The sequence below is a fragment of the Saccopteryx bilineata genome, chromosome 4, assembly GCF_036850765.1.
Source record: "Saccopteryx bilineata isolate mSacBil1 chromosome 4, mSacBil1_pri_phased_curated, whole genome shotgun sequence".
Lineage (NCBI taxonomy): Eukaryota > Metazoa > Chordata > Mammalia > Chiroptera > Emballonuridae > Saccopteryx > Saccopteryx bilineata.
Window position 1 is genome coordinate 164309564 of NC_089493.1, and position 26980 is coordinate 164336543.

General features: G+C 49.8%; 1 protein-coding gene across 6 annotated transcripts in view; it reads right to left on the reverse strand.

Annotated features, from left to right (window-relative positions):
* Positions 1-2212: 2212 nt before the first annotated feature.
* The window catches only part of SIL1 (SIL1 nucleotide exchange factor), a 276662-nt gene continuing 251894 nt past the window's right edge, over positions 2213-26980 (reverse strand). For 3 of the 6 annotated variants that reach the window (XM_066272611.1, XM_066272612.1, XM_066272610.1), the window contains 3 exons: positions 7548-7644; positions 6924-7088; positions 2213-2754 (listed from right to left, as the gene is read on the reverse strand). In XM_066272611.1, the coding sequence (XP_066128708.1) occupies positions 2398-2754; positions 6924-7088; positions 7548-7644 (619 nt within the window). In that variant the 3' untranslated portion in view covers positions 2213-2397. The remainder of the gene's footprint in view (positions 2755-6923; positions 7089-7547; positions 7645-26980) is intronic. The other 3 variants (XM_066272614.1, XM_066272613.1, XM_066272615.1) reach the window with 2 other exon arrangements.

Consider the following 26980-nt stretch of genomic DNA (forward strand, 5'->3'; position numbering starts at 1 on the left):
CGTACTGGTCTGTGACTCCCCCATTCCAATTTCCTGCTTAACATCAAACCCAGGTCACACTCCTTGGCCACAGTTCCCAGGATGGCACTCCAGGGGAAGCAAAGAAGGGCTCCTTCTAGACCTGCAGACAAGAGTCGGATGAACCAGTGCAATCAGAACCCACTCCCAAGCAACCTGAGCCCAAACCCTGGCTCACACTGCCACCTGTCTCCTGGGGGGGGGTCTGCTACATGGCCCAGGACCAGGCAGTCAGAGGCCCAGCACGAACCCGGATGAGGCCAGAGAGAACACCCTACAGAACCAACTCCATCATCCCGATGACTTGTTTGTATGCAATGCCAGAGGAAGGCAGCAGCAGTCCCAACGCCCGGCCTGTGGGCTCAGCACCCTGGCGCTAACCTGGTTTCCCTCACCACAGACCCAGATGCTCTTCCTTGGCCCTAGGGACCACCCACCATCTAAGAGCTCATGGCCCAAGTCCCTTTTCTGTAGCATCCCAGAAGGGAGAAGAGGTCCACAATTGACCTTTACTAGTGTACTCCTTCCAAGGAGACCCCTTCCATATCCCAGATCAGACCCTGGTAGTTACAGAGGACTCAAGGGCCCTGGGGATCCCCAGCCCCAGCTAGAGAGTACCCCCGGGTCTCACAGGGTCTCCTTCCCCAGCTCCCCACGTTCCTGCCGGCCCTGCTCAAAGCACACCTGATTCGGGGCTCACCTCTGCCAGGATGAAGCCCAGACCCGACTCGGCCCCAAACCCAAGCTCTCCGTGCCTCCCCACGCCTCACCTTCCCCCTTTTTTCAAATCCACCTGCAGAATCTGCTGACCCCATCTTTAAAGCGACTCTTGACTTTGGCCTCAGCCAGGCCCCAGCACCTCCGTTCTGAAGCCAGCCCTGCCCTGCCGCCCTCCTGCCCTCCGTCCCTGCTGTCCCCATACGCATCCTTCCCTTCTGAACTGCGCATGCACGCCTTCCGCAGCATGGGCAGCCCAGCATCCCCCAGCTCGGCCACTCACAAGCTGTGTGACCTTAGATCATTTAGTCTCTCTGGGCCATGATTTTCTCATCTATAAAGTGTACTTTGAAAGCTTTTGAGAGATTTTAAAGGCAGTGAGGCAGTATCCAATACCTGACAGACCTTGGGTCTGATCCCTGCTCTGCCGGACACCGGAGGCTCCCGGCCCTGGGGAAATAGGCCCCTGCTTCCTCCTGCCCTCCAGGGAGGGCTCTGTGCAGGCAGCAGCCCCTCCCAACCCTCCTGTGTGCTCAGGCATGGGCTGAGCAGGAGAAGGTCTGAGGCTGAGCAAAGGGACTGCAGGGAAGTAAGCCACCCACTACCCCATGTTTCTTTGGGCCTCAGTTTCCCCTCAGTTCAGTGACGCTGAGATTTCTACATGCAAGGCCAGGATGAGGAGTTTACTACACGCAGGCTGGCGGGGCTGCCTGAGCAGCAGGAGTGAGTCTCTGGTGCATTGGGAAAGGCTGATAAACAAATGCACCAGAATCCAAATCAGGAAGGCCCAGAGCCGGGGTTGTCATGGCAACCTGCAGCAGGCTCCCAGCCTCTCTAGGGTGGGGGCCAGGACTTGTCAGACTCAGATGCCCTCCACAACCCGCTTCAGAGGCTGCCTCTTGGGCTCTGCCCAGTTCAGCACGGACAAAGAGGAGGAGTAAGGGCACCGTGAGGCCTCTACCCAAGGGCCTCCAGAGTGCAGCAAGCCACCCACAGCATCGCCCACCACCCAGGCCCAGCACCAATCACTCAGCCCAGCCAGCAGCTGCCCAGGCTGATACAGCATCGCTGCATGTGGTGATGCCCTCAGGCTCCCTCTGCCAGGGCCAGCACCTCGAAGTTATTACCTGTGTACACGGGCAACGGGGCAGGGAGATAGTCCCCCAGTCCCCCTGTCACAGTAGGGTCGGGAAGGGACAGCACAGGTGCCAGGCACGGGGGTTATCCTTATGCTCATTTTCTCTCATTTAACAGTTCACCCTTAAGAACTAAGAGCTAAAAACAAAACAGTTCACCCTTTGACAAATGAGGAATCAGGCTGGGTTTTCCAGTTCCTGAGCCCAGATCCTTCCCGATGGGGCCTGTTACTAGATGCCCTCAGCTAAATATGAAGATTGTCACCAGGGACCCTTAGGGATCTCTCACACATTGACCCACCTAAGCCCACAGAGCTTTGCCCAGTCTGCACAGAGACACAGTAGACACACAGAGCATGGCCTTCATGTCTCCATTTAATGGCCAACCCAGCACAGCCCAGCTGATGCCCAGACCCCAGTAGGGAAGTCCTCCATCCTGCCTGCTGTTTCCCGAAGAACCCATCCAAGCTGGGACCTCTCAGCCTTCCCAGTAGCACTCCAGTTCAGTCCCAGCGTCCAGGGCCACTCATCTCAGCTCTGTCAGCAAACTGTCGATAGAGCCCAGCAGTTCCCGGAAGTAGCCCTCATCCTCACCGTCTCGGAGCTCCTGGGCAGCTAGCACCTGGTATTCAGCCTGCAGACTGGCCAGCCTCCTGCTGAGCTCAGGGTCCTGATGGTAGTGGTCCCGGCAGGTGACCAGGAGGGCACCCAGTGTCTGCAGTACCTTTTCCCGGGCATCATGTTCAGGCAGGGCCAGCAGGTGGGCAGTGATCTCACACCAGCCTTGTTCTCGTAGGCTTGGCAGGAGTTGCACCTGGCGATACTGCTGCAGCTTCTCTGGGGATGTCTCCCGGGTCAGCTCGGCCTCCTCCTCGGCAAACATCTGCCATCCGCATGGCCAGGTACCAGGGTGACGTGGGGAGGAGAGAACACACACAGCAGTCAGCTTTGCCCTTCAGATGTGAAAGCATGTGGCTGACCTGTGAGCGTGAGTCCTCCTTCATTCCCTTGGACCTCAAAGGCCCTTCATGGGAGAAGGCCAGCAGGATTCACACTTCACACATATTCCCCATCCACCTATCTGTCCATCCATCCATTCAGAACAACTGTGCAGTGTGCCAGATGCTGGAGAAACTGTCTCTGTCCTTTAGGAGCTCTGGGTCTAGCAGGAGAATAAAACATAACTGAATAATTCCTAAAGAGCATGATAAATTTAGTCCAGCAGCATAGTGTGGAGGCAGACAGTCTGGGTTCAAATTTCTGCCCCACTACTGATAGCTGATGATCTTGGACCAGCACTTAGCCTCCCTAAGACCCAATGTCATCATCTCTTACATGGAGACAAAGAACCCCTCAGGACTGTTGGGAGGACAAAGCAATAGGGAACATGCAGCCAGTGGCCAGCACACACAGCACACCCAACAGTGCAAGCTCCAATCCCATGTATTACTACACCATCTACACCTCCTCAAGTGTTAGCTAGATCAGCAACACGGTCATCATTACCACCACTAGAAAACCGCACCACCCTGGCCGGTTGGCTCAGCGGTAGAGCGTCGGCCTAGCGTGCGGAGGACCCGGGTTCGATTCCTGGCCAGGGCACACAGGAGAAGCGCCCATTTGCTTCTCCACCCCTCCGCCGCGCTTTCCTCTCTGTCTCTCTCTTCCCCTCCCGCTGCCAAGGCTCCATTGGAGCAAAGATGGCCCAGGCGCTAGAGTGGCTCTGGTCGCAACATGGCGACACCCAGGATGGGCAGAGCATCGCCCCCTGGTGGGCAGAGTGTCGCCCCATGGTGGGCGTGCCGGGTGGATCCCGGTCGGGCGCATGCGGGAGTCTGTCTGACTGTCTCTCCCTGTTTCCAGCTTAAGAAAAATGAAAAAAAAAAGAAAGAAAGAAAAAGAAAACCGCACCCTCAGAGGGGTGAGGAACAGGGACAGGGGAGTTTGGCATTTCCCTGAGTCTTGAGGGTTAAATGTGAATTGCCCAAGTGCACTAGGATGGAGTGGAGGGTCCACACACAGGAGGGTTGCAACAATAGGCCCGGGCCCAATTCATTTTGAAGAATGGCAGCTTATGCTGGACAATGGGACAAAGAACACACAGAGCCCTGGCACTCCTCCAAGAAGGGTGGCCTGTATGCTGAGGGTCTGGGGAGCTGAGGAAAGTTTGGGCAGTAACAGTAAGTAATACGCTCGGTTTGTTTCAGAAACCCAGCCCATCAGCAAAACACTGTGGGAACCACTCCTGCTGGGCTGCCGGCATAGATGGGAAAGGAAACAAACCCCTGAACCCTGACAGGTTAGCAGCTTATTTCAAGTATCAGAGAAGGCTATACAGGAGCAGGGCTGGCCAGGGCGGACATGGCCCATAGGGGCTATACTATATGTACCTGCAAGAAGAACGGAGTCTCTGCCCTAACTTCAGTGAAGAATGAGGCACAGGGAACAGAGAGGGCAAAAGGGAAGTCCAGGAAAGATCAGGGGCCACAGTAGACCACTTGATGGCCTTAGGGCCCATTAGGGCTGGGGGAAGAAGCTGGGGAGGGGCAGGGGTCACTGTGCTGGGATAAAAAGGGCTGAGAGGGGTATGGCAGTCCTTTCCTACCCTAACCCTGATTCCTGCCACCCCCACCTTCAAAACACACCCCGGCTCTGCGCCGTGCACCCTGCTCCTCACTGCACTTGTGCAGTCCACTGCCTCCGACTCCCAGCCTACCTCCTCCAGTCCTCTGGTGGCCGACGGTGCTGCCTGGCCCCAAGCCCCTTGCAGCATGGTATTTCTGATTATAAACACTAGGTCCCTGCCTGACCTGTGCTGGCACAGTGGATAAAGCATTGAGCTGGAATGCTGAGGTCTCTGGTTCAAAACCCCGAGGTTGCCCAGTCAAGTCACATACAAGAAGCAACTACTACGAGTTGATGCTTCCTGCTCCTCCCAACACTTTTTTCTCTATCCTCTCTCTAAATTCAATAAGTAAAATTAAAAAAATAAAGAAATAAAGGCTAAGTCTCTTCCCTGGGACTCTGAGGTCCCGCAGGATCTGCCCCTGCCTGCACTTGGCCTCATGCCCCCACATGCCCGCACTCTGGCACCTGTCACACTGCCTCTGCCCAGGGCCTTTGTGGGTGCAAGCTCCCCCTCTGAAGCATACTCTCACCCAACCCAACTCCCCAGTTAACTTAACTCACCCCTCAGATCTCAGCCCTCCCGACTCCCCAGAAGAGGCCAAGGAGCTGATCATAGCCATCACAGCCTACATGCTCTGGTGAGTCTCTCTCTGGTAAGTGTCTGCCTGAAAGCACCAGGATGGCAGGGGCCAGGGACGGGCACAGTGCCAGACAGGGCCCCCAGTCAACACCTGCAGAAGGAACCAGCGGGTGGATCATCCTGTGGCCCTTCAGCTGCATGAGGCATGTGGGCTGCCGACCGCAGGCAGGCACCCATCCCTGCAAGCACCATGGTCAGAGGAGGGCCCACACTTCCCAGGGTAATCCTGCAGTTCAGCTGCTGCCCCCCCAGCGGACCTGTACCCCCAATGACAACCTGACACACTTGCACCTTCAGAAGCTCACAACCCATCCCCCACTTTGGCTAGTTCTTCGCTCCTTCTGAGGAAGCTAGCAGAGAGGCCCTGACTGCCCCCAGCACAGAGCATGCTAATAGCTGTCCCAAAGCTCTCTGATGCAGGAGTGTGGCTGTCCCTGCACTGTTTGCGGAGAGACACCAGTCCCTTCCTCGTCTTCACAGCACCCCAAGGGCTCAAAGGCAGGCTCCCAGGCCGGCTGACTCAGGGCAACCTTGGCGACACAGCCCAGTGTCACTCCAGAGATGAGCCAATGTCAGTGCCCACCATGCCAAGGCTGGGAGCAGTGAAGAGTCACCCAAGACAACACAGGAAGATGAGTTTCTCTAGCCAATGTGCAAGTCCTTGTCCAGGCTCGTTGGCCAACTCCCAGGGTGTCAGCTGGGCCTGGGCCTTATTAATTGGATGTGAGGCTGCGTGGCTGCCTGCTGTTCCGAGAAACCAGGTTTCTGCAGCTTAAAGGAGGCAAGGGGAGGGGTGCGGAGAAAGCGAGAGAGATACCGACTGAGAGACAGGCCGAGAGGCTGAGGCATAGAGGCACAGAGAGAGGGCGAGCACACACAAAAGCAATAGCTGACAGAGAAGCAACAACGGACAGCCCTGTCAGCACAGCACGGGGGGGGGGGGGGGGGGGGGGGGGAGGTGCAGGCAGGGCCCTCGGCCTCTGACACTAGGCAGCGGTTCCGGAGGCTGCCCGCTCTGCTCTGGGGAGAGGGTGGCCTGAGATGGCTGCGGAGAAAGCCTTGCCAGTGCTCTCCGCAGCCACTGAACTAAGAATCCAGGCCTGGCTGGCTTTCTCTCTCCCTAATTAAGACACTTTTTAGGCTCACAAAGATAAAAGGGGCTGAATACTAAGTCTCCTCCAGGTGGCAAGCACCTGGGGTCCCCAGGGCCTTCCAGAGTGGCCATTCTGAGCCCCCGCCCAGAACCAAAGCTCCCACAGTAGGCAACTCCGGGTTTCTAGAATCCTGAGATTCAGCATCATTCCAGCCCTTGGCTCCTTGGTCTCCCAGCTGCTGTGATGGCTCCTAGACACAGCTGCTCCACCTCACCTGCTCCTCATCACCCGCCCTATGCTTCAGCCAAATAACCTTCACTCAATGAAGGGCTGATCCTGGCTATTTCTGGCCTTTGATCACGCTGATCCTGGGCCCGCACACTTTGTTCTGGCCACTGCCTGCACCCTCCCTTTCCCCTCCTCTGCAGACTTCACATTTCAGCTCAACAGTCATTTTGCACAAGACATCCTCTCTGACATCTCACAAATCCTGGGTTCGGAGTCCTGAGCCGGGACCCCACAGCATCCCTGTCTGCCTAGCTCAGGACTGGCATGTTTGTTTCAGAGCACTTTCCAGTGAGGATAAAGGGATGGATGGATGGATGGAAGACATGGGAGGGAGCTGGATCAAACAGCCAGAAGCGAACACAAAGCAAAGTGAGAGGGAGGCAGGGCAGGCCCAGCACTCACCTTCTCAGTGACCAGATCGTAGAGCAAGGTGACCACACGCACGGCCAGCACCTCTGTGCCCTTCTCCTGCACCAAGCTCCTAAGGACCTGCAGGCCCCCCAGCTTCAGGAACTGCTGCTGGGCATAGGGAAAGTGTCGCAGTAGGGAGCACAGCGCAAACAGGACCTGGGATGGTGCAGATCCAGACAGGTGAGGAGCCATATAGAGTTAGCCCAGCCCCAAAGCCCAGAAAAGGCAGCTGGAGGTGCTCCAGCTACCCCAGCCCAGCTCCCATTCATCCTCCCTCCACCTACTACCCTCAGGGGCAGCTACAGCCCAGAACCGGGTCTAGGAGAGCCTGCAGAGATGTCAAACACCTTCACCATCACCCAGTGGACAAATGGAGGCCTACTGCAGAAAGCCAGGGTGTGGGACCCAAAACCACACCATGGGAGCTACATCCAGGCCTCTATATGCCTCGGCATGTGTCTGTGCTGCTTTTGATGAGTGGGACCACTCCCCTATGCGACCCAGCAGATGGCCACTCAGGTCCCCAGGGTGACATGCACTGTCTGGAAAGGGACCTGTGCCTTCCAAGCTCCACGGGTGTTGGGGCTGGGCAGGGGAAAGAGAGCAGAAACCCACCTTCTTCTTTGCAGCAAGAGGCTGCTCCGTAGCCAGGATGACTAGCAGCTTCTGCAAGGCTCCCCCTTCGATGGCCTCTACCTGGACCTTTGGGTTGCTGTGGGGGGAAGCACAAGAAAGCATGACTTTGCCCCTATTCACCAACTTGGGGCAACACCACTGTGCCCAGTCAGGGATCTGGGTGGTTAGGGGTGACACCACACCAGCCATCCCTGGGGAGAAACAAACCATACAAGGTGGGGGGAGGGACCCCCACCCTGGACAAGCTAGAACTTAGATGGGAAACGGAGACTAATTAGTCTGGATCCACCGGGGTACAATGACCTATGGCACAGATGACAGGGCCAAGTGCCCCCATGCCAGTCTCCCACACCCCAGTAGCCAGTGGACTGGGGTGACCTGAGAAGGAAAATCACTTCTACCATTTTAAGATCATTCCGATGCTAAAGGTGCTTCAGTGTCCTTCCCATGGAAAGCCTTCTTCCATGTTCCCCACACCAGTGTTGGCTGCTCCTCCTTCAGTGCCCGTGATCGCAGGCACATCACACACTGGGGGACAATTACTAACAGGCCCTAGGGGCAGGGAACCATTCTTCTCTCCTGGGTGGAGTACACACTTGTGGGAGGAAAGGAAGAAGAAAGCACGAGATCCAGGGAGCCTCTGAACCCCTACACAGATCCTAAATCAGAACCAACCCGGTGCTTCCCACCAGACCCTCCCCTCTATGAGAGCAGATACTGCAATTTTCTCTAGCCCTGTTCCTCAGTGTTTAGCACAGAGCCTCCCATGTCACAGGACCTTGGACACTAGGGAATAAATGAATAAACACACATACACAACCATGACTGTGCCAACCAACAAGCAGGCAATGCTAAAACACTCAGAAGCAAGAGCTGCCTCTGAAACTCCTCTCCCCATTCTAGGCAGCAGCAGAAGTAATGAGTTTCAAACAAACATTTCAAGCACAGCCCTCCTAGATAAAAAGATGCTGGGGCCTGGAGGGTGAGTCCTCCATTAGGGTGGGGTGCCAGGCAGGTTCCCATGGCTGGGAACCCCAGCAGGCACCCTTTTTCAGAATCCTTGCTTTCTTAGATCAAATTAGTGATCAATTAAGAAGCAAGTGCCATATACAGGGATTTATGTCGTTAGGCCCTTGAGGCAGGTCAGGGCTCCCTCATCCCACTTTTGAGGCTGCAGAAAAAAACAGCAGGCACATAACAAACCTGAGGCTAGCAGCAAGGGGAGGGGCAAGGGCAGAGGTCAGATAGCCCACAAAGGGTACCAAGTCTCCACCAAACTCTGGCTGCCTTGCCTTAGTATGGCACCAGCTCCCCAGAGACCTGTACAACACCTGTTGCTGCCAACCCCCAACCTTGGCAGGGGTCCTCATGGCATACTGGAGAATGAGGCAGGGTGTAGACAAATCAGAGGGAGTTGGCTCTTGGTGCACACTGCTGCTTGTAGGGAGGCCGTGGTATACAGTAGGCACTCCATAAATGCTGGCAGAATGGCACAGTAATGGGGCCCGAGTGAGTCCTAGATCGCCCACCCATCTGTTCCTACCAGAGGCACCAGCTTCAAGGTTCAAAGCAGACATAGCACACTGAGCCAGCTTTCCTGTTGTAAAATGGGAAGTGCCTGCATTCCTCTGCATCCCTCTGAGCCAGAAAGGGCATGCAGGGTGGGTGCCAGCCTGTCCCCCTGCAACTCCACTCGTGTCTGAGGAGCAGCCTGGAAATCGGCTGGGGTCTCTGGGGAAGAGAGGCTGACAGATCCTCTCCAGACAGGCAGGTGGGTGCTGATGTGTGGGGCACTAGGAGCTGAGTCTCTCCCCGGCCCCTGTTCCCCCAACCTGAGAAAAGCAGCTGCTTCATCCAAGCGTGAGCTAATTAGGGCTGTTTCTGCCATCGTGAGCCTAAGGAATGCTCACCCGCAACAGGCAGGGTCTAGGAAAAGACAACGGCCACACAAACATCAAATGCTGCCCAACATCGCATCAGCCTCAGGGATCTCCACTGATGAGCCCCTTCCTCATGGGACTGCAGTGTGGCAGAGACAAGTTCCTCCAAAAACATCCTGAAGCTTCCTTGTCTACAGATCTACTAAGAACAAGACCCAGAGACGAGACAGTCACCCAGTCAATCTGAGAAGACAAGATGAGAGCTCAGGAACAGAGCGCACACCCAAGGAGACTTGGCCTGAGCACACTGGGTCCAAGGATCAGCCTGGGCACCTCCTAGAGTAGCAGCCCATCACCAACAGAAGGTAGTGTTGGGAGAGGGGAGAGACAACATGCAGAAGACGTGGACTCTGCCTGCCCAGATCTCACCTGGCAGAAGGGGAGAGAAGACTTAAACCCCTAAAGGGAACCAAAGCACAAACAACGAGAAACAAACTACTGGGGACAAAGGAGGTGGGCACGTACAGTGTAGGCAAATCTCTGGGATCCTCCAGAGAAAGAATAAGCTGACTGGCAGTGAAAAAAAAAAAAGATGCCAACAGCCAGTAAAAGATATGGCTTCCCTGGTATTTCTTGTCCATGAGAGCCCCAACGTAGGTTAGAGAGGGCCGACTCTGACCTTGGAAAGATGGAGAGGCAATCCCCTGCCAGGCAAGTGCTCAGGCAGATCCTTGGGGAAGCTCAGCCTACCACTCAACACTGAACAAGCCAGGATTCACTCATCTGGGAGGCCCCGGCACCAGACTCTACTTACAGGTTTCAGAGTGAATGAATAAATGAGTGGTTACGTAACTTGAGGCTAGACCAGGTGGCTCTGAACCTAAGGTCTGTGGGGATTCCACAAGAGCCAGGAGGGCTATATGGGAGAGGTGAGACTGCAGGAAGCCAGAGTACAGGTGAGGACAACCTGTGGAGAGGAGAAAAGGCAGGTGCTCAGGGAACAGTATGATTTTAGGAGTAGAGACAAGGAGACCATCTTGGAAGACTTCTCTGGAGCATCATGAAAAATGGGTGGGGCTGAGAGGTGCAGCTCACCTGACAGCAGGAACCCAGGCTGGTCGTGGCGCCAAGGAGGTCTGGGACCAAGAAGGGGCAACACAGGACCCAGACATTTCCCAGTAAGTGGAACCTGCTCCTGTTCCTTCTTCTTCAGCTCACACCCAGGGCAAAATGGGGAGTCGGAAACAAGTGCCTTCAGGGCACAGAGGCACCAGAGAGAGCCCCAAAACAGAAGCAGTCTCAGGACAGTGACAACAGGGACAGGAGATGAGCTAGGGGGCCCTCGGAAGCAGGCACTGGCCACCACTCCCAGGACAGGTCAGCTCTAGCTATGTGCCTGCACCTGCCCAGCACCCCTTCCTCCCCACCGCCTGGCACTGACACCCTTCCCTTCCTTCCTTGCTGCCTCTCCTACTCCTTCTCATCCTGATGGGGTGGGTCCCAACTCCCCAGACTACAGGGGAGGGCTTGTGGCTCAGTGCTGGCCCATCAGAGCCCCCCATCACCCTAGTTTCAGTGGGTCGCCCAGGACTAGCCGTCGGAGCCCTTCAGTCTCCTACACTGAAGTCAGGAAAGAGACAAGTTCTCTCCCCACAAGTTGGTGGCTGAAAGCCAAGAGCACCTACAACTGCCAGCAGCAGCCAGGTCCACCTCTATGCAAACTGGACTCATTTAGAGTATGAGAGAATATAGTTTAATACACAGGAGAGGGAAACCAGAGAGAAAAAGAGAAAGCTTGATACCTTCTGTCACTTGATGCAATCCCTTTCATAAGGCAATAAATTGACTGTTTCACCTGCAGCAATCCTCAAGGACCTGGCTGTTGGGCTGTAGGTTTGTTCACTTGTATTTTGCACTGGCCTGGGCAGTGCCATGTGTATGTAGTCTGTGAAAGGCTGTGGTGCTTGCACTCAGGGTGGCAGGCTGCAAATTGCCGACTGTTTGCTCTTGTTTGCAGAAGAAGGGGTATTTCCGCCTAGTCTGTTTTGCTTGTGGGGGTCTGTGAGTCCAGTGAGTCCGGAGTGCTGAGAGGCTTGGGAGCCCTGAGAGAAAGGGAAGTAGTCTTCCCTGCCTCTTTGCTTGTCCACCAGTACAAGACTAATAAACGGAATGGCCATTTTCTGGCTCCACTGTTCCTTTACAGTCTGCCCGAATCCAATGTGAACCTGCCTGGCTATGGCAGTGGCCACTGGCCTTACACTGGGTAAGTAGAGCGGGACCATGGGCCAAATGTGGGCCTGTAGCCAAGTGGCCTCAGCAGCCATGGGTCCACGCCTGCCTGGCCTTTCCAACTTAAATGGCCCCCATATAAACCTGGGCTCCACCACAGGCTTCTGGGTTTCAGTGGCTCCACGAATACTTTGTGGGGTTCCATACAGTATACTCTGAAAACAGCCTTTTAGTGTAGCCCAGGCAAGGGGCTGAGGGAGCAGCAGAGGGAGGCAGGGCAGGGCAGGACAAGACTCGCATTTCCAATGGCACTCAGCCCATGCCAACAGGGACAGCAGAGTTAGCCATTTCTTGAGCAATGAGGCCCAGAAGGTCAGACACCAACAGGCTTTCAGAGCCCCTCTCTCCAGGCAGCTCTGCACTGGGCTCCGAATACTCACTGCTGTGTGCCTTTGGAGAAGAAATGCCCAAAATAACTCAGAGTGGGGCTTCACGAGCCAGGGCTGGGAGAGCCCTTGGTGAGAATTCTGTGCACCATGACTGATAACCTCGGGCAGGTCCCTTCATTTCAGTGTCTTATACATAAGGCAGAGCTAAAACTACCCTGTGTTAAAGAGATAATAGCTAATAATGCCAAAATGCTAGCCAATGCTTTGTGACTGAAAGATTATAATTAGAGTGGATTTGCTACACAGAGGCCAGACAATTATAGTGAGAACAGAGCTCTATTCAACCCAGATGCCTCAGGCACATATAACTGGCCTTATCCCCCTCCCAGTCTCCAGAATCTGGACTAGAGCTACACCCCTTGCCTGCAGTGGGGCTTGGGGGTCCTTGCTGGCTGGAAGATGGGGTCCTGACAGTGGGGGATTTGAGAGTTAAAAGGGCAGGGGCCTGGAAAGCCTCCTAGTGACATCAGTGTGCGCTGGTGTGCTCAAAGTCAACAGAAAGATATTAAGGACGCAGCTCGTCTCCGACGAGATAAATGAGAATAAACCTTGTTCAGGGCTAAGCAGGCTGGACTGAATAAATACCATTAGCACTTGGATTACTGGGATGTTCACAATCAGCAGGCGAGTCAGCTGCCTGTGTGCAGAGGGACAGCAGCAGCTGCTACTCTGTAAATCTTGGGGGGTGGGGTTGTAGCAATGGAAGTGATTGCATTTGCAGAAACCAAACCATTTGGGTCAGGGTGACCTATGTGGTCAATCTGGCAAGGGTCAGAGGTCATATTTTAGCTAACCAAAGCTGAGCAAGTGTTGGAGGGGTAGGGGTGGATGAGCTGATCTCAGACAGCGCAGCCAAACCTGCCGGGGGCCCGTGAGAATGCTGCCCACTCAGGTCCAGGAGCTGCCCTTCTCCATCCCTGGCTTTCAGCACTGGCTTCATCATGTTCAAGTCCAGTGCAAAGTGCAAATGTGGGACCCTGCTCAAAAACTCAACAGAATTTCAAGATGACAAGGGCAGAGCATTAAACCCAGCCAGGCCCTTTCCAGTGTGGGGTCTTGTCCAGCTGTGCAGGTCACAAGGCCATAGCGCAGGTGCTGCTGGCACCAGGGATGTGTGCACAGAAACAGAAAACACACAGAAATCCTGCTGAGGTGAACTGCAACAACAAGGGTTGAAAAAAAGGGAGAAAAACTGGAAAAGGCAGAGCTCTGGGATGAGAAGGAAGGATCAGGCTGACGGGTTAGACGGGGGCTGAGGAAACACTAGGGTAGAAACCCCGAAGCAGAGCACCTGTCATCAAGAGTCCCAGTCCAAGCTGTGGGACTCTGGGGACACCCGGGGTAGGTGCTCTCTCACGAGTCCTCAATATTTCTCTGTAGAACAATACTATTGTTTTTCAACCTCTTGGTAACAGAGGGGGAAACCGCCATTGTTCTGAAATGCTCCAGAGAAGAAGCTGTGCAGTAGGGCAAGGGGCACGTCTCAGGGGATATGTGGTCAGGCTTCCAGTCCTTTGTGATCCTACAGGATGAAGTTGTACATGTTCACCTTCTTGCCCAGAAAGAGTCCTCTGGTGGCCTCACCTTGTCTGTGCCCTAGTGTGTGGCCTGGATCATCTGTGAAACACAAAACCTTTACAGGATGTATAATCCTGAAACAGGTAGGTTCATTAGGGGTCTATACTAGCCTGCCACCTAGGATTAATGGGTTTAAGCAATCAATCAATCAAGATATGGACAATCACCAATTTGAATAAAAATAGAGTACGTTCACCAAGAAAAATAAATGCCACATACAACTCTTCCACATAAAAGTGAAGCCCTCAGGAGAAACAAGACACCTAGCAGGAAACAAGCCTTGTACCACACCTAAATGTGGAGGGAACCACATTGGGCTCCTCAGAAGTTCCATCTGATACTGGGCAAGGGGAGGAGTATCACTGGACCTGTTCATATACAGATGCAACCAGAAGCCAAGTTATGTAAGCAAATGTGTATACCTGCAATTCACCACAATGACAGCCCTCACAAGGGTATGTCTGGGATCTTGTTCCAGACACTCAGCGTGCGTGCGCGCGCGCACACACACACACACACACACACACACACACACAATCTCCCTACCTCTCGAGAGATAAGGGAGCCTCAAAGGAAAGGCACCAAAGAATCTTCCTAACAGACATCTGGTAGCTCTCAAACAGCTCTGCATCACAATCACCTGGGCACAATTTTCCCTTAAATAATTTTAGAAACAGCACTTAAGAAATTATAGAAAATGCCCTGGCTCAGTTGGTTAGTGTCATCCTGATATGCAAAGGTTGCAGGTTTGATCCCTGGTCAGGGCATGTACAGAAACAGATCAATGTTTCTGCCTCTGTCTCTCTCCCCCCCCCTTCCTCTCTCTCTAAAATCAATAAACATTAAAAAAATTTACAGGCCCTAGCCGGTTGGTTCAGTGGTAGAGCGTCGGCCTGGCGTGCAGAAGTCCCGGGTTCGATTCCTGGCCAGGGCACACAGGAGAAGAGCCCATCTGCTTCTTCACCCCTCCCCCTCTCCTTCTCTCTGTCTCTCCCCCTCCCGCAGCGATGCTCCATTGGAGCAAAGTTGGCCCGGACACTGAGGATGGCTCCTTGGCCTCTGCCCTAGGCACTAGAGTGGCTCAGGTCGCAACAGAGCGACGCCCTGGATGGGCAGAGCATCGCCCTCTGGTGGGCAGAGCGTCGCCCCCTGGTGGGCAGAGCGTCGCCCTCTGGTGGGCGTGCCGGGTGGATCCCGGTCGGGCGCCTGTGGGAGTCTGTCTGATTGCCTCCCCGTTTTCAGCTTCAGAAAAATACAAAAAAAAAAAAAAAAATTTACAGAAAATGACAGGAAAAATAACTTAAAGAAAAGTTGCAAAATAGTAAAAAAACTCACATTGTCATTTCAAAAACTGTTAACTTTTTACCATATTTGCTTTTTTATTTTCTCTCTATATACTTATTCACACATATTTTTTTCTTTTCTGATACATTTGAGAGTAAGGTGCACATATGATGCCTCTTTACTCCTAAATGCATCAAGCATGTATTTCCCAAGAACATAACCATAGTACAATGATCAAAATCAGGAAATTTAACATTGACATAATTTATATTCACAATTTGTCAACTTTTTAGAATATACTTTTAAAAAGATAATTTTGGCCCAAGGTCCAATTCAGGATTACATGATACATTTTACTAAATATCTTTTAAGTTTCCTTGACATTTCTTTCCTTAGGCTTTGTCTTTCATGACATTGACAATTTTGAAGAGCACAGGTCAATTGTAGAATGTCCCTCAGTCTGGACTCGTCTAAATTTTTTGTCAAAATTAGATGAAGGTTACGCATGTTGGCAGAATATCACAAAGGCAATGTAATGTCTTTCTTAGTGCATCACACAGGAGGCACGTGATATCAGGCCCACAACTGGTGGTGTTCACTTTGATTTCTTGGTCAGGGTGGCATCTGCCCGGTATCTCCACTATGAAGATACTATTTGTCTCTTTGAAATTAATAAAGATTTTGTAGGGAGACACTGAGATATGAAGCCAGTTCATCATCAAACTAGGTCTGGCATTCGTCAATAATTCTTGCTTAAAATAATTACTACGATGCTTGTCACATGATGATATTCAAACTCCTTTGTTTCTTCTCTCTGTGGGCATTCTACTTCAAAGAAGAGGTTTTCCTTCTTCCTTCCTCACTCATTCATTCATTTGTATCAGTATGGATTCTTATTTACTCTATGGGTTATAATCCATTTCTGCCATTACTTATTTTGATGTTCAAATTATCCCTGAAATTATCAGGGATAATTTTGTCTCTTTTTCCATCATTCTTTGAACACTTTCTTACTCTCTAGCACAATGGTTCTTAACCTGTGGGTCGCGACCCTGGTGGGGGTCCAATGACCAAAACACAGGGGTTGCCTAAAGCCATTGGAAAATACATATTTATTATACAATACACACAAGATGTTCTTATACAAGCTACAGATACTGTATCTTTCCTGCACTTGCCATGGAACCAGCCATTTCTCCAAGGAGCATGTGGGAAACTTTTTGAAAATCCTGATTCTGGCCCTGGCCGGTTGGCTCAGTGGTAGAGAGTCGACCAGGCGTGTAAAAGTCCCGGGTTTGATTTCCGGTCAGGGCACACAGGAAAAGCAACCATATGTTTTTCCACCTCTCCCCCTTCACTCTCTGTCTCTCTCTGTCTCTTCCTCTCCTGCAGCCATGGCTTGGTTTGAGCAAGATGGCCTCGAGCTCTGAGGATGGCTCCATAGCCTCTGCCTGAGGCGCTCAAGTGGCTCAGTTGCCAAGCTACAGAGCAGCAGTTCCAGATGGGCAGAGCATCTCCTGGTAGGAGGCTTGCTGGTTGGATCCCAGTCGGGCATATGTGGAAGTCTGTTTCTGCCTCCCTGCCTCTCACTTAATAAAAATAAAATAAAATATAATCATGATTCTAACCCTTACCCTACCCATACTGAATCAACATCTCAGAAGATGGAGCTCAAAAATCTGATTTTTCTTAAATGCTCCACATGATTATCAGTAGGCCTTGTACTGGTTTGAGGACCAGCATTTGGGGTAACTAGACCCAATGCCCAACCTTTTCTCTGGTATAGCATCTGTAATAACTGGCTGCCTAGTGCTTGCAGAGCAGTAGGGAGCCAACCATTGAACAAGGCAGCTTTAATGCTAGTTTTAAACCCTCGTAACTGTTAGAGAAATGTCTTCTGATGCCTAGCTGAAATCTGGTTTTATGAAACATACCAACTAGTCCCAAGTCTATCCTCTGAACACAGAGAGGGTTGCCTGATTCTGCTCTGACAGGTCAGCCCTTCTGAAGCTTACAAACAACTGACTGTCCAGAGAGAGTTCCCCTTTCACAATCTGGCATCCTGGGAACCTGCAGTCATTCTTAGTGTGACTTTGAAAATCCTTTGCCGCCGCCTTCTTTTTATAACAGGATTATAAAATATTTATTGATTTAGAGAGAAAGAGGGAGGGAGAGAGAGAGAGAGACATCAATTTGTTGTTCCACCCACTTACGCATTCATTAGGGGATCAAACCTAAAACCTTGGTGTACTGGGGAGATGCTCTAACTGAGCTGCCTTCTTGACAATGCTCTATGAGATGTGCTCCACGTACCAACAAATCCCTGCAGAGTGGTACCCATACCTACCTGCAGGGCTCCAGCCTGGCCAGGTCAGAGTCAGTGGGCCCAAGTGCCTCTGCCCTACGGACACTCTACAATGCCTCAGGCCACATCCAGGTGTTTGATAGCAGTATCACAGACTGACTCACACTGGGCTTGCCTACCTCAAATCCCTGGAGGCTGTTCACACAATCTGCTGAAGAGCCAAGGGTTCTCCAACATAGCCCTGAACACAGCCCAGCAGACAAAAAGCAAGTTACAAACAGTATGGGTGATATAATGCCATACATTTGCTTCTGGGTGTTAAGATTTTTAAAACATGAATATGGTTATTTATAAAATTAAACATTTCATTAAAAAATTTTAAATGTCACTTTGCTAACTGGGCCCTTCTTCCTAGCCTGACACTGTTCTTTTGGGTTCTCATTCTGTCACGCTATCCAACATGCTGGTTATCCCTTGTGATCTGTGTCATCTGCCTCCATGTACTCACATAAGAATCTGAACGTGCAAGTTGGACAGAACAGGGTCTGACACAAGCACTTTGACACATCGCTACAGTGAAGGCTCTGCTGACACTGAGCCATTTACACACAAACATTTATTAGGTCTGAGTGTTCAAACAGCTACAAATCCACATGTCGTTATCATCATTTCTCTACCTGACCTATTAGATTATTGTGAAATTCTGTCAAATGCTTTCTTGAATTGCAAGCTCCCTCTGTGTATAAGGTTGATCTACTCTCCCTGGCTGGCAAATCTTTCTGAAAAGGAAATTAGAATTAGGACTCTTTTAGGGTGCTGATAAAGCTCTATTTCCTGACTCAGGTGATAATTATATAGGTACATTAAGTTATTAAGTGGTATGTGAAAGATTTATGTACTTTTCTGTGGAAAGGGAGGGAGGGAAGGAGGAAAAAAGGAAGAAAGGGAGGAAGAGGAGGAAGGGAGGGAAGGAGAGGAGGGAGGGGAAAGGAGAAGGCAAAGAAAGATATACTGCTCACAAAAATTAGGGGCTTTCTTATAGCTTCATATTTATTTTGAAATATCCCCTAATTTTTGTGAGCATCACAGATTAAACTAATCTGGCAAGACCCATTTTTACCAAACTCATACTATCTCCGAGAGGTCATCTCTTCTCTTTAGAAATGCTCATAAAACATGCTGCAAACCAAAACAATTACCCCATCCTGTCTCCTTGCTTCTCTCCCAACCCACGTGATGCCATAAAAGATTCACATACACACCTCATGATGATGGCCATAATCTTTACTTGATTTTTCAGACCCTAACTAATTTAGAGAAACAAGTGTTCCTTCTTCCTTGTATTCTCGGGCTCAGGCTCTTAACTATGTTTGTTTTATTCCTTTTAGCAGGAAGGCCATTCTCCTTAAAGGAGAAGTCAAAGGCAAAATAGAAATAGAACAGAAGATGGAGATGCCCCCTCTTTATCTGCTACATTGAATCATCTCACTGAAGCAGGTGGCTGAACGCCTTCCTTGCCATTCCTCTCACTCTGAACACTAACTGCTCAGGCAGGTCCTTTATTATTAGCATCCCAATCTCTCCCACCTGGTATTCCTGACAGTGTTCTCAGGGGTTTACATCCTACCCTTCTTCTCTATCTATTCTTGGTCATAGGCCCCTTTTTTATCTCAGTCAAAAGCTCCACTCTAAGTGCTCCCCATGCAGCCATGTTGGTTTCTTTAGGTGTCTCCTCTCTTGTTCCTTGCAGTTCCTTGACTGTGTTAAACACATTTCATTTATCAGACTATGAGTCATCCTTCCTTTCGAAGCTCTTGCTCAGATATTATATCTACTTTTCACTGGACCTTCTAAAATCTGCTCTCCCCCCAAACTCAGAGAGTTCTGCATTTTCCTCGGAGTCTACAAACACAGCCACTTTCTGCTTAGGGTCCCAACAATTTTACCTCACCAAACAAACTTCTGAGAAATAACACTATCAGAAAGGTGAATTAAAGTAAGTCAAGAATTGATCAGCATATTATTTGTTGCAGAAAGAGATTTCCAGTTGCTAAGATATGTAAAGACACATATTTGTAGCAGTTTTAGAATCTCAAAATTAGAAAGCCTCTTCTACACTGAGTGTAAACAGCTAGCATCTTATCCCAGCATTAGTGGGTTTGTTTTCTGATGGGCTAAGAGCCAGTGGTCTGGAGTTTTTTTCACCAAAAAACCCAAACTTAGTAAGCAAACTGGTGAATAAGCTGCTCTGAAGTCAGCTTTTTTTTTTTTATCATAATATACTATTTAATGAACATTATTACTTTTACTTTTCTGCTAAGAAAGAATCCCTGGGGTTTCAGGCTTCTTAGAAGTGGGGCGGGGGGCTACCCGTGATGAGGAACAAAGAATGTACCACCTCCCATTGAGTGGCTCTACATCCTCATTCTCAGCTTCTCTGGCTAGAGAGACAAAGCCAGTACAGAAAACATTCATGGAGGAGAAATGTAATTAATAAGCTAGAGGGAGCGACTGGGAGAAAAGATCAAAGAAGCTAATTAGAACTGGCTAAAGGGAGACCACAGGGTGGGGAACATGGAAGAGGGCTAAAGAGAAATTATCTGTGGCCTATCATTATTCAAAGAATGTCTCTCCATAATTGTCTCAGGCAATCTGAGGGAGATAAGGTTGGAGTAACAGGGTTAAGCAGAAAAAAAATTTAGGCTAAAACATAAAGAAGATTTTTCACACAGTGAGATTTATCAAGTTTATTAGAGAACACAGAGAGGGTGTTACTTTAGGTCATCTACTCCGGCTGGAGGTATAATTGGTGCTGGGGGCTGAGGAAGAGCAGAGCTGGCCAGATCCCATGGGGTGAGAGGGCTTCACAGAAAGTCACCTGGCCAATCCTTGTTCTAAGCTGCAGGCAATACACCTTTCTCAACAGGCCTGTTATGGCTCAGGAAGAACTTCCTTACCCTCAAGAGTTCTAAGATGTGTACTGGGAGGTCAATCCTTCCAACCTCATATCCTCAATCAGAACAAATGGAATCAAGTGGGGCCCATTTTGCTTTTGCTACACAACTGCAGAAGTGTTTATGGATAAGCCATCTCTTGACAGGAAAAGAAAAGGCAATGATCGTAGGATGGTCTATAGCTGAAAATGACAACACTGAAATGTTTCAATTACAGGCTTTGGAAGTCACATAGACTACAAATCCCTTTGCTGTGCAACATACATAACGAGTCCCCAAAATATCCTTTGTCTGATGAGGTTTTGCTCAGATATTTAAGGTTTCTGACAGCTTAAATATGGTGAACAATATGGTGAACCAAGCAAATACACTGTACCATTGGTGTTTGGAAAGCTCTCTGTGAACAATTAGTACTAGTTCTGAGAGACAAGTGCAGCACCCAGGCTCCTGGTTTTCCATGGGGGTAGATCAACATGGCCTCCCCTGCCCCTAGCTACGTCTGTCACAAAAATGCATCTGCTGACTCTCTGGCCAGGCTCTGGGCTCACAAGGTCTCCTCCAGGTTAAGAAGGACACAGAACTTCCCCTAATACAGGAACAAAACTGGGCACCCTGACCTTGCCTGAGGCCCTTAAGCCTAAAAGGAAAGTGAAGACTTCTCACTCTGTGGAGAACTTTAAGATCTAGAGAAAACTCCCAATTACCCACAGCTTCCTCAGACAGAATGATGAGTGTTTTCGTCTGTGGGTATGCCAGTTGTCTGAGATTCTTTTCCCAGTTAGCTGGTCAACAAATCCTGATTGGGCCAAGAGTGCACAGGGTCCTTGGAGCCAGAGCAAAGAATGAAAATAGTGCCTGCCCCTATTAGACAAAATTAACAGCCAACAGAGATATGCAGAGAGGCACTCTGTTTGACTAGTCACTAGCACGAGGGATGACAATACTAGGTGTAATCTGAAAAATGGAGGGCTCGACTAGAAAGGTGTCCTGGAAAAACGACCCTGGCAAGATCTAAACTCATTAAGATACAAGGAGAAAGGAAAAATATCTGTACTATCTAACTGAAGTTTAGATAAAGTTCCTTTCCTTTCCAACGAAAATGTTATGAATCACTTTACACAAAGCCTTTTAACTTTTTCTAATAAATCATTAAAAGGCCTTCTGCTGGAATCATTCTAATGCCAAGGAAAAAGTTACCCTCATAAAATAGTTAATGTCAAATGTAAATGGTTTGTTTAAGATTCAGCAGTTGTTGCTGAATCAAACACAAAATCTCTATGGCTTGAATATCAAGGGAAACACAAGGCTTGACTATTTAGTGCTTGTTAAAGCCTGTCTGGCTGAATTTTAGATTACAACCTAAAAGAAAAAACATTACACGAGTTCAAATGCAAACTGACATATGCACAGCAGTTTTCAACTGCCTGAAAATGGGGCAAGGGCACAGTATGGGAAGTATGGCCCTGTGTCCAGGGTATAGTAACAGAGCCTGAGGTGAACAGAACCCCAGACAAGAAGGCACTTGGGTCCAAGCAGGACTTGAATTCAGCACTGTGGAGAGCACCTCCCCACCCCCACCCTCCGCCCCAGTTAGCTCTTTGCTATGGGAAGGTGAGGGAGTTAAGGACAGTCAAATGCGAGGCAGGGGCTGGCCTCTGCCTGGGAGAAGAGGGAAAGCCAAAGCTTTTTGAATTCCTGTCCCTTTTTCTGGCCGTGCTTATCAGACACTTTCATGAAGCCACACTGTGACTCCTGCCCCACTGAATCTGAGATGAGCCTTGAGACTCTCACAGGCCTCAAGTCTGGTTTTAGAAATAGTCCTGCATGGTAGGTTTGCAAGATGCTATAAAAGTGCTTAAAATTTCACCATCTGGGATTTATTTCTTTAAGTCTTCAACATAATTCTGTCTTTCAGGGTCCTCTATTAAAATGTCACTGCTCCTGGATTGGAAGAACCAGTCAAATATAAGTAGGGTGACCACATAATTCATTGTCTAAATTGGGACACTTTAAGAGTGAAGGGGGGCACTGGGACAAGAGGCATAAACTGAACATATGGTCAGCCTCTATGTAAAGGCTTTGTGTAAGGTTCTATGAAAGATACAAAGGTGAATAAAACTCTCTCACAGTCCTGGACCCTGGACACTAAGCTGAGGGGCAAAGGATTCTGGGATCAGGACAAAGCTAGGCACCCAATTTGGGGTGGGGTTGGGGTGGGGTAGGGGAAGACAGCAACCCAGAGGAAAACATCATGATGGTAGAGTTTGGGACAGAGGCAGTTTAAAAGTGGTAAAGACCATAGGCTCTGGAGCCAGACTGACCAAAGTTTGAATCTTGGATCTCCTTTCTACATGACTTAACTAACCTGTCTTTGCACAAGCTTCCTCATCTGTAAAATGAAGGTTATTTCATAAGGTCGTTGCAAGAATGAAATGAGATACTGAATGTAACAGTATTGAGCACATAAGGTTCAATATTAGTAGCATTATCAGGGCCAGCCTTCTACCTAAAACCCCAGCACTTTCTATAAATGCCTAAGTCAGATGGTGGAAGAGAGGCAGAAGCAGGGAAAAAAAACACCAAAGGGCAGACTTAGCTTCTCCTCCCTCCAAACCAGCCCTGCACCATCCCTTTCGGGCCTCTGGAGCCACCCCAGGCTGAGCGCTAAATGGGCCGTGATCACAGCTGCTTCTGAAAAGCTGCCCCGGGTGGCCTTGCTCTCCTGGTGGTTTTTCTCCTGGTCTTAGACTTCACACCCTGACCCTACTCATCAGCTACAGCTCCATCTTCAACTTCCAGGACCTTTTTTTTTTTTCTCTTAATTTTCTGAAGCTGGAAACGGGAGAGACAGCCAGACAGACTCCCGCATGCGCCCAACTGGGATCCACCCGGCACGCCCACCAGGGGCGACGCTCTGCCCACCAGGGGGCGACGCTCTGCCCCTCTGGGGCGTCGCTCCGCCACGACCAGAGCCACTCCAGCCCCTGGGGCAGAGGCCAAGGAGCCATCTCCAGCGCCCAGGCCATCCCTGCTCCAATGGAGCCTCGGCTGTGGGAGGGGAAGAGAGAGACAGAGAGGAAGGAGGGGGGGTGGTGGAGAAGCAAATGGGCGCCTCTCCTGTGTGCCCTGGCCGGGAATTGAACCTGGGTCCCCCGCGTGCCAGGCAGACGCTCTACCGCTGAGCCAACTGGCCAGGGCCAGGACTATCTTGTGACAACAGAAATGCACAGATAAGGGCAGCAGTAAAAGTCATGAGGAGAACAAATTCTAGAGTGCCAACATTTAATAGTTCTTAAGTGCTTTTCAAATGTTAAATGATATAATACTCATGACAACTCTATGAGGCAGATTCTATAATCACTCCCGTTTTACTAATCAATAAACTGAGTCACAGAAAGTAGTTTTTTCCAAAGTCACCCAGTTAGCAAGTGGCAGTGTTCTGCAAGCTCTGGAACAGAAGCTAAGAGACCTGGACTCCCCTGGGACTCCACCACACACAGCTACCTGACTGGCCAGGACAGAATCCTGAACTTCTACAGACTTAATTTCTCTCATCTGTCAAGAAGCTGTGCTACTTACTGTATTTCCCCATGTATAAGATGCTTCCATGTATAAGATGCACCTTAATTTGGGGGCCCAAAATTTGAAAAAAAAATGTATTACATAAAGTTATTGAACTCATTTTATTCATCATAAAATTCATACAATTCCTCATCGCTGTCAAAACTCCCATCTCTTAGCTTGTCCTTATCTGTCTGATGACAAATCACTGTCTTCATATATTGCCCCATCCTCAGTTCCATCAATGGCATTTGAAATGCCACACATCTTAAATGACTTGACAATGATCTCAATCTTGATATTATCCCAGGATCTTTTCACCCAGGTACAAACTTCTTCTATAGTTGGTTTCTTCACTCTTCCTGTTGGTGTCAAATTGTCCCCAGAAGACTTCATCCATTGGTTCCATTCGTCTCTCATGGCAGCTTTGAAGGGTTTGTTAATGCTGACATCAAGTGATTGGAGCTGAGATGTCAAGCCTCCAGATATGACAGCAAGTTTTGTTTTTTGCTCTGCAGCAATCTTCTCTGTGTTTTTTGTTATGTGTGCCCTGAACTGATCAAGCACCAATAGGGCAGGTTCGTGTAAGAGCTCACATGGTCTCCTTCTCCAAATTTTCTCAAACCAGATCTTCATCCCATTCTGATCCATCCAACCCTTCTCATGAACATGGACAATCATTTCTCAAGGAATGTTTTCTTTTGGCATTGTTTTGCATTTGAAAAATCAGCATAGGAGGAATCTTGGTTCCGTCGTCACAACAAGCTAGAACAACTGTATAATGGCTTTTTTCATGTCCACTTGTCTTCACAGCTACAGTTTTTACCCCTTTCTTATCAACAGTTCTGTTACTTGGGACATCAAATTGAAGGGGGACTTCGTCCATATTTTCAATCTGTCCCAATTCAAACTGATGTGTCTTCTTTTTTTTTTTTTTTTTTTTTGTATTTTCTGAAGCTGGAAATGGGGAGAGACAGTCAGACAGACTCCCGCACGCGCCCGACCGGGATCCACCCGGCACGCCCACCAGGGGCAAAGCTCTGCCCACCAGGGGGCGATGCTCTGCCCCTCCGGGGCGTCTCCCTGCCAAGACCAGAGCCACTCTAGCGCCTGGGGCAGTGGCCAAGGAGCCATCCCCAGCGCCCGGGCCATTTTTGCTCCAATGGAGCCTTGGCTGCAGGAGGGGAAGAGAGAGACAGAGAGGAAGGAGGGGGGAGGTGGAGAAGCAAATGGGAGCTTCTCCTATGTGCCCTGGCTGGGAATCGAACCCGGGTCCCCCGCAAGCCAGGCCGACGCTCTACCGCTGAGCCAACTGGCCAGGGCCTGATGTGTCTTCTGACACTGAATGACAAAACAATGAAATTCAAGGACCTGCTCATAGCTTTCAGGCATCTTTTGGGCAAGCCTGGTGCATGTACGCATGCTTAGTGCATTCCGTTTCATGAACCTGAAGCACCAATTGTGTCCTCCTTTGAAATCAGTAACTTCTTTTTCATCAGCAATTCTTGCCTCATGCTGAACCATCTTCGTGGACACAGGAATTCCAATTGCCCTTTGCTCTTCAATCCATAACTTCAATTCCCTCTCTAAATCAGGCCCTTTTGCTGACTTGCCTCTCATGGCCTTCTTCTGCTGTGGCGTTTTCACTAGGGTTTCTTCTTCCTATAGCCAGTCTCACATTGATTTCTCAATTGGAAGAGGACCAAACTTACGTTCAGTAGCACGATTTCCATTCACTTTTGCAAACTGGATTACTTTTAACTTGAATTCAGCACTGTACAAAAATCTTTTCTGAGCCATTTCTGGGCAGAATGTGGCAAAATGTAACCTACCATAATAAACCAGTAACAAGTGTGAAACAATGAGCACAAAAAAGTGGGAAATGCAAGTAAAAAAAGTACAACCACTGTATAAGATGCACCCAGTTTTGAGACCCCAAATTTTCTAGAAAAGGGTGCATGTTATACATGGGGAAATATGGTAACTAAAGGATTACTCACATTAGCATGAGTATCAAATGATACAGGGCAAGGGAAATCACTGTAAAAGTGTTTTGTTTTTTGTATTTTTCTGAAGTGAAAGCAGGGAGGCAGAGAGACAGACTCCTGCATGTGCCTGACGGGGATTCCTCCCCCCACATGCCCACTAGGGGGCGATGCTCTGCCCATCTGAGGCGTTGCTCTGTTGCAACTGGAGCCGTTCTAGCACCTGAGGCAGAGGCTATGGAGCCATCCTCAGCACCAAGGGCCAACTTTGCTCCAATGGAGCCGTGGCTGTGGGAGGGGACGAGAGAGATAGAGAGAGAGAGGGGTAAGGGTGTAGAAGCAGATGGGCACTTCTCCTGTGTGCCCTGGCCAGGAATTGAACCTGGGACTTCCACACACTGGGCCGACGCTCTACCACTGAGTCAAATAGTCGGAGCCTTAAAAGTGTTTTTAAATATTGTGGCACCACTGCCAACATCTGCCATCATTTTGTTTTGCAGAACTGGACCCATATGAAGAATAGGGAGTTTGGTCCTCTGTTAGTCTCTGTATAGGGTCCTCGACACCTGGCTCAAGATAGAGGAGGAATCACATTAGAATAGTGTTTTTCAAAGTTTGGCCTCTGGACCAAACTTTGGGAAATACCCACCATCACTTGAGAAATAGTGTGAAGTAAAAATCCTCAGGCCCCAACCTAGACTTGCTGAATCATAAACTTTAGGGGTGGGGCCTGGCAATTTGTATTTTAACAAGTTTTCCAGGTACTTCTTTTTTTTAAAAAAAAATATTTTTAATACTTTATTTATTCATTTTAGAGATGAGAGAGGGGAACAGAGAGAGAGAAGAGGGAAGAGCAGGAAGCATCAACTCCCATATGTGCCTTGACCAGGCAAGCCGAGGGTTTTAAACCGGTGACCTCAGCATTCCAGGTTGATGCTTTATTATCCACTGCACCACCACAGGTCAGGCCAGGTAATATATGCTTAAGTTTGAGAACTGTGAGGCTAGAGGGACCCTGGTCAGGTGACAGGCTGGACTTTCTCTATTCCTAACTAGAGACGGTCAGCTTCAGAGGCCTCAGGCAGAGCCCAGATTTTGCTGGAAGACCCAGGCCCTGAAGGCCACTGCCAAGAAGATGAAAAGCTCCCAATAAAACCCAGACCTACATAGCCACATTGATCAAAATA